The following is a 15,292-nucleotide window of genomic DNA, read 5'->3' on the forward strand; positions in this document are numbered from 1 at the left end:
AACAATTAAGTTTGTAAGGCATAGAACATAACAGTGCAGTACAGGCCCTTCGGCCCATGACGTTGGGCCGACATTTTATCCTGCTGTAATATCTATCCCTTCCCTCCCACAGAGCCCTCCATTTATCTATATGTAATATCTATCCCTTCCCTCCCACAGAGCCCTCCATTTATCTATATGTAATATCTATCCCTTCCCTCCATTTATCTATAATTCATGTGGCTATCTAGGAGCCTCTTAAATGTCCCTAATGTATCTGCCCCCACAACCTCTGCCAGCAGTGCGTTCCACGCACCTACCACTCTCTGTGTAAAAAAAACATACCCCTGACATCCCCCTTGTACCTTCCTCCAATCACCTTAAAATTATGCCCCCTCGTGTTAGCCATTTTCGCCCTGGGAAGAAGTCTCTGACTGTCCTCTCGATCTACGCGTCTTATCATCTTGTACACCTCTATCAAGTCACCTCTCATCCTCCTTCTCTCCAAAGAGAAAAGCCCAAGCTCACTCAACCTATCCCCACACAAAGCTAAACTGATTATCCCTAATAAGGCCATGCTTTTCCAAATGTGAATAAATCCTATCCCCATGGCCTCTCTAATAGCTTCCCTACAACTGACATGAGGCTCATTGGCCTATAATTTCCCTGATTATTTCTATTGCCCTTCTTAAATAAAGGAACAACATTAGCTACTCTCCAGTCCTCTGGGACCTTGCCTGTGGCTAGAAATGATACAAAGATCTTTGCCCATCAATTGTCCCTTGATGCTGCCACCACCCAGAAATGGTAGGTAATTGACGTTGGCCATTTTTGCCATATGGGAGGAAACTGGAAACTGAATATATAAACTCTGCACAGACAGCACCAAAAACAGGATCAAATCTTGGTCGTTGTGATCCTTCTATGATTGTGTTCAGATGGCAGAATTAGCAAATGGAATTACCAGTTTTGAATTAAGCAATAATTAAGTGAAATTGCAATTTTATTTCATCTGAATTTAGTGAATTTTAATAAATTCTTTTACTAGACATTAACTGCTCGAGTATTTGTGCAGCTTTTTGATTCCCTCAGCACAGAACACTCACTTTCATTGCCAGTTTAGAAAAACTAGTTAAATTCAGTGTTTTGGAATCATGTTTCATGATCATATCCATTTTGCCATTGTCTCAAAATCATTAGATAAACCACATGCACTACTAGTATTCTGTTGTCAATACAATGGCTTAAGTTTAGGTGTGCATTGTATTCAAAATAGACTGCATTGTGTGATATCAGTTATTATCTACAAGATTGTGGCATGCAAGTTCAGTCATGTTGCTAAAGGGACCACAGCTGAGATTATGAGTAACTTTGGCAGAGACTGGAAAGCAGACCATTAACATGGTCACAGTTGTTCAATGCGCTGTAAGTTGAGAGTTTTCATATTTAAATACAACTGAAAGTATTTAAATTGCACACAATTTCATGCTCAAACAATTCTCAAACCAACCCTATATTCCAATTGCACAAGACACATGTTGCGAAAAGTAGTCAATTATTTAAATTCTATCAACATAAAAATGGCTAAGGATACAAAATGTCTATACCTCAACATTTTTGAGGGACAGTTATACATTTTTTCTAATGTATTCCATTGCTGCACCAAAACAAGATTAATACACTATCATTAAAATTATATCCATCAGGCATTAATCAAAGGAACCAAGCACTCAATTCATAGAAGTGATTTTTTTTAAATCATTATTTCAGACATGAAACATATCTGTTTTTATAAAAACACTATATACTCAAATCTGATGAAATAAATCAATTCAATTTACATTATCCAGGCAGTAAATTATGATATTTAACAACTTTATAATCTATAAATTTTAGGAATGGTGGCACAGTAGTTAAACTGCTCAACTAGTAACCCAGAAGTCTGGACTAGCAATCCAGCGACAAATTCACATCCCAAAATGACATCTGAGGAGTTTGAAGCTGCTTAAAGGAAGCTGGCTTCATGAAACAACCATCATGAAACAAACTTCCTTCCGGAAAGAAAGTCGGCCATCTTTGCCAGATCTGGCATAAAGGAACTGATGCACAAGGTAGTTGATTCTTAACTGCCCTCTTAAATGACCTAGCAAGACATTCAGTTGTAAACATAAGAATAATAAAACCATCATAGTTTCTTCCAGCCCAAGCTGACCTTGCGAAGTCATCTTCTCTAATGTCTGGAACCTGGATTCTATCTTAGGAACAGTTTCAACACACTGATTAACAACAACCTAAGTTTCTCACAGAATCATACTTTACACCCAAACTGTTACACATCTCCATCACAATCTTTGGATGCACTTGTCCTGCCAGAGTTGCAATACAATGGCATGGCAGCAGAAAGGAGTGATCCCTTGAGTTCTTAATATTGACTCCAGACCCCACAAAGTCTCCTGGCATCAGGTCAAACATGGGGAAGGAAAATTTCTCCTAATGACACCTCTCAGCTGACAAGTCAGTTGTCCTCAATCAGTTATCCTTCATAGAACATAGAATATAGAGGTCCTTTGGCCCACAATGTTGTGCCGACCTTAAAATCTCGCCTAAGACTATCTAACCCCTTCCTCCCACATATCCCTCTATTTTAAATTCCTCCATATGCCTATCTAGTAATCTCTTGAATTTGACCAATGTACCTGCCTCCACCACCGCCCCAGGCAGCGCATTCCATGCCCCAACCACTCTCTGGGTAAAAAACCTTCCTCTGATATCTCCCTTGAACTTCCTTTAAAGCCATGCCCTCTTGTATTGAGCATTGGTGCCCTGGGAAAGAGGTGCTGGCTGTCCACTCTATCTATTCCTCTTAATATTTTATACACCTCTATCATGTATCCTCTCATCCTCCTTCTCTCTAAAGAGTAAAGCCCTAGCTCTCTTAGTCTCTCCTCATAATGCATAGTGTCTAAATGATGGAGCACTAAGGATAAATAGCAAGGCAGAACATGTAACTCTGGATGGAAGTCTTCGATGCCCACCATCAAGAGTGTCTCACTAGCATCACCTACAAGCTGAGGTCAAACACTACTTGCCAAATATTAAGCCATACCAAATGTTATCCAGGTCTCGCTGCAAGGAGACAAAGAGAAATTGAGAACAAAATGGAATGTTGCGTAATCATCAGCAAACAAACTCAATTCTGACCTTATGTTGAAGGAAGATCATTGAAGGAAAGTCACCAATTAAGTTGAAGGTAGTGGAACCTAAGAGATTGACCTGAAAACTCCTATGGCAATATCCTTTAGTTGAGATGATTGAAACCCAACAACAACAACCATATTCCTTCCTGTGAGGTATGACTCCAGACTTTTCCTTTCAATTTATACTTCAGTTTTACCAAGAATGCTTGATACCACACTAAAAGAGTCACATGTTGCTTCTGGATTTCAGGTCTTTTGTCCAGGTTTGGACCAAGGCTGTAATGAGGTATGGAACTGAATGGTCCTGATGAAACCCAGGTTATGCAGAATATATGTCATTGATAGTACCACATTCCAGAACTTTGCTGATGACTAAGTATAGACTGATTAGATGGTAATCAGCCAGGATTTGACAGTCTTTTTTGTGAATAAGATGCACACGAACAAAACCTCTGGCTGAGTGGATGCTGTAACAGTACGAGAACAGCTTAATTGGGGGTATGGCTAGTTATAAAATCCAAGACTTTAGCCTTAAGTCTTGGATTTCAAAGCTGAAAGTTGCAATAGACTTTTCTATATCCAGCATTTTCAGTGGGTTCTTGATAAATTGTGGAGAATATCAAATTTGCCCATGATTGACTGCAGTGATGACAGGGTCCTTAGTAGGAAGTCAAGTTGGGTCATTTGCTTGGTACTTCTGGCTGAAGATCACTGCATCTTTTATATTCCTGTGCTGGGCTCTGCAACAGTTGAGAATGGGATTCTTGGAGCTGTCTTCTTCCATTTGATTACCTACTGCCCTTCATGTCTGGATGTGGCACAACTGAAAACTTATGATCTGATTGATAGTGTTGGGTTCACTTAGCACTGTCTATTGCATACATGCTTGGCTTCATCAGACTGGTGCTCATTGTTAATATGCCTGATGTTGCTGTATAACTCATTGACCAGGAACTTATCATGTATGGTGACAGGAGCCTCAGTCTGTAAGAGTGCAGCCACGTGAATGTGGTAATTTTCGTTAGTTGTGCAGGATTAAAATTTCATTTATTACAGATGACAGGACTTCAGTACAAGTAGATCTGGCAGAAGAGTTGGAGCAGTGCATCAGTATCACGGTAGTAATGGCTACTTAGTTACATGTTATGTATGACTCTTAATATATTTATGTCATTTTTCTGATGAAGCAGCTTGCCAATTATTTTGCAGCAGACTATGGACTGGCGAGAAGTGCTAAAATTAGAGCACCATTGGATTATTTTAATATTATTGGCTGCATGGTACAAGAAAAAGACCTTTTCTGTATTATCAAGCAGTTATCTTCCATGCCTTTTGAACTTTTACAAGATTACATTTCCTAGCAGTACATATAGCAAATAACAGCAATGTACAGTAAAAGCTCACCTTTCTCATTTGGTGGTATCACAGTATCGGCAGACATAAGGAGATAAATGCCAGCAATCAAAGGCTGTCTGCAGAAAAAAGGTTGGAAAATGCTCATTGGCTCCAATTTCATTCCACCCACGATCATTATTTAAATATAATTATCAAGGACTCTGTTTTTTTCCCAACAGCTTATCATTCAATAGAAATAAGGGGAAATCAAACCAAATATTACCCATTCACCCTCTAACTACCTTTTTCAGCCACAAATTTATTAATAGCCATAAAAATAATTAAAACAATAATCTTACATAATCTTTTGAATTAAATACTTATTACTTAAGGGGAACATGCATGTGAATTTATGTTGCAATATACGAGTTGCTGTAACAACATTGCTGCTACAGTTAACAAACCACGACTAAAATATGAAATATGTCACATTTTATAAGTTAATGGATATCTCTGAATTTGGCAACTTTTAATATGAAATCAACATAAAAGTCAGCTTTTACAATTACATAATCCAATCCCCAAAATTATTGTCCTGCAATTAAATGACATCTATTGGTTCAAGCATTAGTATTTTATCACAACTGCACTAATTCAAGTGATGGAATCATAAAGGAAAATTAAGAATGGATTATTATCAAGATTACATGCTGAGAAATAAAAATACAAGAATGTTGTACCTGTAGTGTTATGATTTCCTAATTATACTTCCAAAATCTATACCTGAAAAATACTATGTCTGTATAATTATACATAGCAGCCACCGGCATGAACACTGATTGTCAGTGAATCACTGTATTAATTTTCCTAACAACATGAAATTTTGTTTTCTCACACCAAGCTCTATTCAATTTTTTAGGTTACATCTGTAATATCAACCCAGTTTTTTTTCTCTCCACGGAATTACCTGATAAGCTGGACATTTCCAATAAATCTGACCTGCATCTCACAGCATAGACATCTCCTATTTCTTTGCTCTCTCTCAGTAATCTATCAACCAGATGGCTTCATTGACATCTTATCACCATGGCAAAACTGGTCTCACCCTATCAGAGATATTCCCTTTATTCTATCCATACCTCTACAAATTGAAGCAAAACTGTTTTGCTTTTCCTCAGTTCTGATAAAGATTCTTCAACCTGAATGTCAACTCTATGCTGCCTGACCTGCTAAGTGTTTTTTTTCCAGAATTTTCTGTTTTTATTTCAGGTTTCCAGAGTCTGCAGATTTTTTATTTCCATTCATGAACTGAGAATGCTTCAGAAGATAATTAGAGTATCTGTAACTTCCTTAACTTCCCTAAGTTTGTATTAAATTTAGTTCTATTCCTCGATTCATTCCCTGGAATGTCATGTTCAGATTCTGCTTGTATGGAGATTATACAAAGGCGAAAAAGGCAACTTTAATTCACCTACAGTTCTGCTGGAAGGAACTGTCACTTATTCAAGTCATAGTATCTGTCTGCACACAAGTAGTGGTGAAGCTGAAGGAAGGTTTGTGCGCTAAAACGGGGCATCATTAAGATGCATACAGAAACCAATTCCCTGGCCAGAGATGATATCAATAAGGAACAGTGTGTAAATTAGAATTAGAAAAAGAAAGCATTACATGTTACTGAGGGGAGAATTTTATTTCCAGGAATTTGAATTTATAAGATTGACCTTAGAACATTGATTTTATTTTCTGGGGAGATGGAAGACAATACAGTATTTCAACGGTACTCTTGTAATAGGATAATAAAGATATCTCAAGCTCTGAGCTCAAATCTGGATACTTACTTAAGAAATGTCATCTGTAGTGTTACACCTGAGCAATCTTTGTGGTTATCTAAAATAAAAATGTATGCATTTAAAGCTTAAACAAGTTTAAATTGTATTCAAAGGCAGTTACAATGCTAAACCATAACAAGTAAAATCTGAAATAGATTGTAGAGATGGTTCAGTTACTTTGCATGGTTAGAAATATGGTTTGCCAAGAACCTGACAAAATTTTGCTTTTAATTTTTCAACATTGGTTCTGGCCAACATAAAACTGCAATATTCAGTCTACTAATGACAGTTCAGTACAAAATCACTAGTTGCCCTAAAGTTGTTCTCCCTCAATTTCCTTTACCTACCTTTCATATTCACTTAAAATCTACTGAATAAAACTCCGCTAATTTCGCAAGCTCGGGACTTTGGTAGGGCTGGACTATCCGATTTTTCTGGATTATTGCATGTTATAATACTCCAACACATTAATAATTCACCTTTTTTTAAAAATAATATGTATAGGAAATCCAGCAAGTTTAAAGGAGGAACCAAGGTGCCAGTGAATTTTAGGGGAGCATGGGAGTGTATGGGGAATGTGGCAAACTGGTGAGCCAGATGCTGAACAATTGGCTAACAGATGACTGGAGTTTTATTATATTGATCTTTTAACATCCATCAATTCCAATGAAAGGTTATCGACCTAAAATGTTAACAAATGCATTATTTTAGCTTTAAAGCATCAGCAGTATTTTGTTTGCTGATGCGCTGTAGAACTGACCAAGAGGGGTACAGCATGTTTATTGCATGGTCAGTGATTATCTATTATCTGTTCTCTTTTCAAAATATTCTCGACACTAGCCATAATAATTTATCTGCTTTCAACTGAAAGTGAGCTTTGAAACAGAGGATATCTATTCATTTTTTTTTAAATATGAAAGGAAATCAATGTCAGAATGATATACAATTACAAATGGCACAAAATGACTCTATTCATTGGAATCTCTCACCTCTAAATGCAGCCACATTTCCATAATGAACCTGAAGAACTATGTAGTTAATACCTGTATTTCCACCAACTCTAAATCCAACATCTAGAGAACAGAAAGATAGAAGTCATATTTAGTTGATTACTAATAAAGAGAAATATAACTTCACATCATACCTTCACAAGATATGACTGTATCAGTGGCAGTGACAACTAAACCACTAGAAAATTTTATAAACTTTTCTGGTTCATCAATATACATGTGTCAAGGCCTATAATTGTCAAGGAACTCAATTTCTTTAAGTAGTCTTTTATTCAGGTAACTAGTCATTGGCCAGAAACAGAAGATTTACACAATGCTCCAAATGATTTGGTTTTCTACATCCACAACACTGTTCTGACAAAAAGTTATCAATCTGAACTGTTAATTCTGTTTCTATCTCCACTGAGTACTTACAGCAATTTTTGATTTTATTTTGGATTTCCAGCATTCACAGTATTTTGTTTCTGTTCTTAATTTCCTTCATGTATACACTAGAAAAACACTAACTGAAATGTACGAATTTAAGACTATACACTTCAATTTCTTGAATAATGGCTGCACTTGCTTATGAAATGCTTGTGTTAGAAAGGATATTTCTGTATAGAGAAACTGACATTCACACTTATGCAGAAAATTAACTTTTTCAAGTGCAATCCCTTATTGTAGCATCAAATAAAAACACACTTTGACCATTTCAACAATTTAACATATTTACTTAAAAGATAATGATAATCCTGGAAATAAAAGAAATTATTAACCTAAAATATAGCCCTAAGGCTGCCCATGGAGAAAATGCAGAAGGGATTTATTAGGATGACATGAGGGATGAGGGAATTTAGCTGTAAGTTGAGACCAGAGCAAGCAATTGTTCTTCTTACAAAAGAAAAGTTTCAAGCTCTAACAGAGGTGTTTAAAATTATGAAGGGATTTCCCAAGTTTGGAGAAACTGTTTCTATTGAGAGGAGGGTTCCTAACCAGAGGATGTAGACTGATGGTAAGTGGGAGAGCAACCAGAAAGAAAATAAGATTCTATTTTTTTTAAATACTGCAGGCTATGATCTGGAATAACTGAAGTGTAGTGATAGCAAACTTAATGGTAACTTTCAAAAGAAAATTATATATACACTTCAAAAAGAGAAAACCTAAAGAACTGTGGGGAAAGAACAGGGAAGTGGGGATAAATAGTAACTCTTTCAAAGCAGAGAGACTTGATTGTTCATATGGCTGTTTCCTGTGTTGTATCCTCCTTTAATTTTTTTTAAACATCAAGGATGGGTGGGCAGGGGAAATTATTTGTTTTTTTTTCTTATTCAAAAGCCTTTATCTATTTTGAACCTGATATCTATATAGAATATATCTATATTCAGGACTATGGTATAATCTCTGCAATGCAGCCAGCACCTTTACAAGTTCCAGATGACATGACATTTTCTTATTGAAAATTGTGTAAAGCCTAAGTACTCCTAGGCCAGCAGAGTATTGGATTCAGTGGCAAGAGCACCAAACAAGGGATTCATTAATCAAAGTGTTTAACTGCAGTGTTGCCTTGTTTCCTTGGTGTTATTCTCACCCGTCAGAGTATCGATTGTCCAAGCAGTACTCTACAAACTGAGCACATAATCCACATTGATATTTCAATGCAGCAGTGAGCAATTGCTTTCCTTTGGCTGTAAGAGAACCGATATCGGCTTGTTCAGGTGGCATGAAAGATCCCATTTCAACATCTGAAGAGCAAAGTCGTCCCCCTGGTGTTCTGGCCAATACTTATCCTTTTAACAATTTTAAAACATTTTCAAGGCACAAATTCATGCAGTTGGTGTGGAGCTTATAAGTGTATAATTTTGCCATTTGATTTATTCGCAGTGAATACCTATTTAAAATATTTATTTGGTCGTGAAATGGTTTGAGGAATACTGAGAACATGAAAGTTTCTATAAAATATGCATTATGTACAAGTTTCTTTCTTTGTTGCATTCATCCAATAACAAAAATTAGATGAGCAGTATGATTGAATGGAAACAAGTAAGGGGGACATGAGAAATCTGGAGAACTGGAGTTGGGTATCAAGAACAGTTATTATGTATGTGTCGAAGACAGCCCCAAATTTGAACATTCTGCCAAAGGAGCCACATGCAAAGGACATAGGGAAGGGGGCCATGTAAGAAATTTGAGGAATATCCTTGACTAATGGCAGGAAGAAAAACAATGCATGAAAAACCAATAAATTTAAAGTTACATACCTGCAGGTAATTGTGTGGGAGGAGCATTTCTAGCCCATGCATACATGATTTCAGCTTGTTGTAAACAAGTTCCATATCTGTTGCCACAGTCCCTGAAAACCGAGTGATTGTAGTTTTAATAGCCAGGCTTCCATTGTGTAAAGTCTTGCAAAGCAATTGTTCAGATGGCACTCTCTCATTAAAGGAGGTATTTACTTCTCACAATTTAAGCTAATTGCAAACAAAGACTCACTTTCTGAACAATTATCAAGTTGTGATGTCCAGAATGCCATTCTAAATTGATAAGTTCCAATTCGAAGATAACTGGTTCACAATTATTAAAAACAATTTCATTGTTGGCCTGCCTTAGATTTACAGAATCATAGAGGCTATTCAGCAATATAACCCATCCTTTGGCTCTTTTCTCCATTTGACTCCAGGGCTAAAATGCTCTCCATTTCACAAAAATAATTTGACATTGTATTTAAGACGAAACCTGAACAAAGCCTCTACAGATTTTAGCAAGACTTCCCCTAAAGGGAATCTGAGGGGGAACTACTTCACTCAGAGGGTGGTGCAAGTGTGGAGTGAGCTGCCAGTGGAAGTGGTGGATGCGGGTTCAATTGTAACATTTAAGAGAAGTTTGGATAGGTGCATGGATGAGAGAGGTATGGAGGGCTACGGTCTGGGTGCAGGTAGATGGGACCAGACAGAAAACCAAGCCAGTATGGACTAGATGGGCCGAAGGGCCTGTTTCTATGCTGTATTGCTCTATGACTTTTTAAAAACACTTGCTCAATTGTTCAGCATTCCATTAGCTGAGGTGATCGTAGTTCTGTATTAATTAGACAGGCATTTCATAGATCTATTTTAATTTTCAGAGCAGCAGCGTTCCAGCTGAATCAGAAGATTGTGAGTTCATGCATTACTGTGGGACTTGAGCACAACCCACAATGGTCCTTCACTGCAGTCCTAAGGAACAGGCAGTTTGTCAAAGGTATTGTCATTCATCTGAGACAATGAACCAAAAGTTCATCAGTCTGTTTGCATGGACATAAGCAATTTAAAGACCTTCTTCAAAAGGGAGGATTTCTCCTAGTATCTTTGCCAATAATTGTACTTCAGTCAATTCTACTGAAACAGAATATCTGGTTATTCACCTCAAAAATGTGTTTAGAACCTCAAGTATAAAATAGACTTCAAAATAGCTAAATGGATGTGACGTGTTAGATCCTGACAACGTGAATGGTCTTATATAAATTTCCTTATCTTTCCTTCCCTGTTGAATTCACCAAGGATCTTGAGCCTATTCCAAATGCTCAATTTGCTTATTTTATCTGCAAAAATATCTGCTAATCAGTATTGAACTACATTTTCCATAGTTCTATCCACTTGCGTACAATGTCTGACTCCATCTTAAATGTCTCAATTGCCACTTTTTAAACCATTGTTCCTGCTAATTTAGTGTCATCTTTAAATTTAGCCAATTTGCTTTTAATTTCTAAATCCATATCATTAATGAAAATCAAAAAGAGCTGTGGTCCCATATATCATTTCTTCAGCAACCAACCCTGTTCTTCCACTACCTCAACACTTCAACAAATACCGTAACTGTCTTATGTTTCAGTCAATTTCTTACCCATTGCCAAGATTTACTCTGAATCCTTAAAGTTGAGAACTGATGGGCTTCCACACTACTTTATCAAATATCTTTTGCAAGTTGAAGAGGTTGAAATCAGTTTTGAGCAGTGATGCAAACCAAACAACCAGCTGTCCATTTTGTGCAGCATCTTACAATCTAACACTTAAGCAACAAGTATCACGTAAACTTGCTGCTCCATTTGTCCGCAGAGAGAGGAGTGTTTTGTTATCCCACAAGGTCTGACCTAGAAACAGGAGGCAGCAGCCAGGTAAACAACCACATGCAGGCACTTTGTGATAGTCAGCTCATCAACAATATTCAGAGCAGTGACTCAGTGCAGGTATAAACTCTCTTATCAGGATGATATCTTGTAATAAATGTGTGGAACACCTGTGTTTCAGATTAAGGCAACATTTTACATCACCACCCTCCTCTAGACCTTCACCACCAGTCTTTCTTCTCCCCTGGTCCAAGTCATAGAGTCGTACAGCATGGAAACAAGCCATTCAGTCCAACTTATCAACACTGACCAGTGGGCATCCTTCAGTATTAGTCCCATCTCCCGGCACTTGATCCATAGTCATCTATGCCTGAGTGATTCAACTGTTCATCTAGACATTTCTTAAATGCAGTCAGCGACCTAGCTTCAACCACTCTCAGGTAATGTATTCTAGGTACTTAGTACTCTGGGTAAAGGACACCCTTACATTCCCTCTAAATCTCTTCCCCCTTACCCCAAACCAATGTCCTCTAGTTTTATCTACATGCAGTTTACCTTATCTCTTCCCCTCATAATTTTACATACCTCAATTATGTCCCCTCTTAACCTCCTCCACTCCACAGAGAACAGACCTACCTTCTCCAGTCTCTCCTCATAACGGAACTGCTCCATCCCAGGCAACATCCTGGTGAACCTCCTCTGCACCCTCTCCAGCACTATCACATCCCTCCTATAGTATGGTGACCAGAACTGCATGCAGTACTCCAGATGAAGTCTGATCAACATTTTATAAAGTTGGAGCGTAACCTTGCAACATCTGTATTCATTGCCCCGACTAATGAAGGCCAGTATTCCATAAGCCTTCCAAACTATGTTATCTATCTGTATTGGCATACTCATGAATCTGTGGAATTGTACTCCAAGTTCCTCTGTTCCTCAACGCTCCCCAAGACCCTATCATTTCATGGTGTATGTCCCAGCCTCATTAATACTCCCAAAATGCACCACCTCAGAGTTATCTGGATTAAACTCCATCTGCCATTTTTCAACTCATTTCAGCAAAACATTGATTTCTCTGCATGCTAAGACTACCTTCCACACTATCAACAAATCCATCAATCTTACTGATCATTGCCTCCCACATCCGCGTCATTCACGTGAATTACAAACAGCAACCGTCCCAGCACCAATGCTTGTGGGACACCACTAGTCACAGGCCTCCAATCACAAATACAACCCTCTCTTATCAATCTAATTTTGGATCCAGTTTTCCAACTTACCCAGGATCCCATGGGATCTAACCTTTTGAACCAGTCTCCCACATGGAACCTTGTCAAAAGCCTTACTGAAGTCCGTGTAAATCACATCTACTGTCCTGCCCTCATCAAAAAAACTTTGTTACCTCTTCTAAGAATTCATTCAAACTGGTCTGACAAGATCAACCCTTGACAAAGCCATGTTGGCTGTCTCTGATTAGTTCCTACCTTTCCAAGTGATCATTAATCCTCTCCCTTAATAATTTCCCTATAACTGAAGTTAGGCTCACAATTCATCTAACAAATTGTTACTGTGTGCATGTTAGCACGCTCCACACCTACAGGTAAAGTGGGAGTGAGAACCCCACATACACTGTTCCCACCAAAATTGTATCCGGACAGCTCTGGAGTCTTAAATATTTAGATTTTTGGTTTACCACCTCTGGTGGCTTTGCGGAAGGCTTGACTTCTGTTGATGAATAGACTGATTCGCATCAACTTCAATTTTAATACTTCCTGATGTCACAAATTGTGAAGTGTTATATTGTTATTAATGACAGTCACTCTGAAGTTCAGGTGATTTGTCCATGTTTAAAACCAAGATTGTAATGAAATTGAAGGCCAAGAGGTCCTAACAGAAATCCAAACTGAGTTTCTGTGAATAGATTGCTGAAAAATTCCACTTGATGACACTTCCAACATTTTGCTGGAAAGAGTAGAGTGATGGGGATTTGTCCTGACTTTTGTGCATAGTTGGGCAATTTTCCTAGTGTTGAAACTGTGCTAGGATAGCTTGGGAAGAGGTTCAGACAGTTCTGGGGCAAATGTCTTTCTGTCTGTGGTCTCCTACATTGTTACAAGGCCCAATGTAAACTTGAGAACAACACCTCACCTTCCATCTGGGCACATTATAGCCTTCTGGACTCAATTTTGAATACTCCAACTTTAAGTAACTCACTCTCTTTTTCTGTACCAGAACAGGACATTTCTGCCTATTACCATTTTGGCATTGTTTTCTTCTCTATTTGCATATGTTGGGCATGTCCCACAGCCTAGCTATTAACAATACGTTATACAGACAAGGAAGCATAATCTGATCCCAACTGCTACGTTAATTCATTTGGTCTCAGCCTGTCAGGAATATTCCCCTCCCTCCCCCACCTTGTCTGTGACTGAAAATTAACTTGCTTACTCTTTTGCAGTTCTGAAGCTGGGTCTCAAACCAGAAACGTTAATTTGCTTTCCATAGATGCTACCCGACCTGCTGGGTGTTTCCAGCATTTTTTTGTTTTTTATTGGCTTTCAATCTTGTCTTCTGCACTCATTTCCTGTGGTCCACCATCACTAACGAAGGGGCCGTTTCTGAAGGCTCCTCCTCCCATTAACTTTTTAAAATTGTCCACTACCACTTGTGGCTGGATGTGGCAGTATTATGGAGCTCTGGTCTGTTGCCCGCGTGGTTGCTGAGCTCAATAACATGCTTCTTTCACCTTTGAGCATTACTGCTGTCCTATGTTGGTGCTTTGCCAGGTTGGCACATTATTTTTAGCCACCCGCCACCCCCCCCAATCTAAAGTAATGGAAAAATGAGGGATATGCCAGGCCATAAGATTAAACAGTTGTGGAGGCTAAATTCTGGATTTTATTTGGTGATCTGATCTCTTTCTAATCCTGTTTTCTTATTGCTATCTTCATTAACATTCATGAGTCAACCTCGAAATGTCCAGAAGTTTTTAAAGATGTTATGGTGCTCTCTTTGCATATAATATGGTACCATCAGTAATGTTTCTGAAAATCTAACTACATCTGAATAATGAGGTAACCAGTACAATGTAGTGGTGGATGCTCTGCATGTGTGTTATTATGACTTTACGTAGCTAAAGGAGTCACCTCAAAAATATTAATTGGCAGGTACAAAGACAGGTTGTTCTAAATGTTGATTCATATTGGTATTCAATAGTTCTATGCTGGGGCAGTCTTTAATGAAAGACATTTCGGTCTTTGAACTCCCTTCAGTAATTGTGGGGCACCACCACAAATTAAGCCCAGGGCAAATAAATTGTTCTCATTCACCTGCAAAACATCTCACAGTATGTCCTTCCCTGATCTGAGGGAGAGACAGAGTCAGGCCCAATTGTTATTTACACGCATACAACATTCTATTATTGTTCATGCTTAAATGGGACCTGCTTGTTTTACCCATCTGATACTACACTCCGATGCAACAATAAAAAAAAGCATTAATTACAATTTGAAGTATTTCAATACGAAGTTTGAAACACCTTTACAAAATGTATTTTTTTCACTCAAATGCATAGTTACATCAGAATCCATAATGCTGGAAAAAAAACCTGTACCTGAAGGAGTAACTCACCCACAGCCTGACTAGAAAAAAGTTTGTTTGGTCAATATGCACACATCTTTTAAAATTTTTAAAATCTGTCACTTTAAAACTGTAATGTGCCTCTCTTCTTCTGGTAGTGGAATTTTGGGTATTCTTACTACTTAAGCAATGACAAGTTCACATGCCACAACAATTTCCACATAATGTTGCCCTCAGCAAATCATAGGAAAATCAATGGGCCTCATTGCATTGAAAAACGAA

General features: G+C 38.0%; 1 protein-coding gene across 4 annotated transcripts in view; it reads right to left on the reverse strand.

Moving 5' to 3' along the window:
* Positions 1 to 15,292, reverse strand: part of pam (peptidylglycine alpha-amidating monooxygenase) — a 146,994-nt gene that overhangs the window by 56,454 nt on the left and 75,248 nt on the right. For all 4 annotated transcript variants that reach the window (XM_052020022.1, XM_052020019.1, XM_052020021.1 and 1 more), the window contains exons 6-9: positions 9,591 to 9,682; positions 7,330 to 7,413; positions 6,350 to 6,398; positions 4,581 to 4,648 (exon numbers count right to left, since the gene is read on the reverse strand). In XM_052020022.1, coding sequence (XP_051875982.1) covers positions 4,581 to 4,648; positions 6,350 to 6,398; positions 7,330 to 7,413; positions 9,591 to 9,682 — 293 coding nt within the window. The remainder of the gene's footprint in view (positions 1 to 4,580; positions 4,649 to 6,349; positions 6,399 to 7,329; positions 7,414 to 9,590; positions 9,683 to 15,292) is intronic.

Source organism: Pristis pectinata, chromosome 7 (genome assembly GCF_009764475.1).
Source record: "Pristis pectinata isolate sPriPec2 chromosome 7, sPriPec2.1.pri, whole genome shotgun sequence".
Classification (NCBI taxonomy): Eukaryota; Metazoa; Chordata; class Chondrichthyes; order Rhinopristiformes; family Pristidae; genus Pristis; species Pristis pectinata.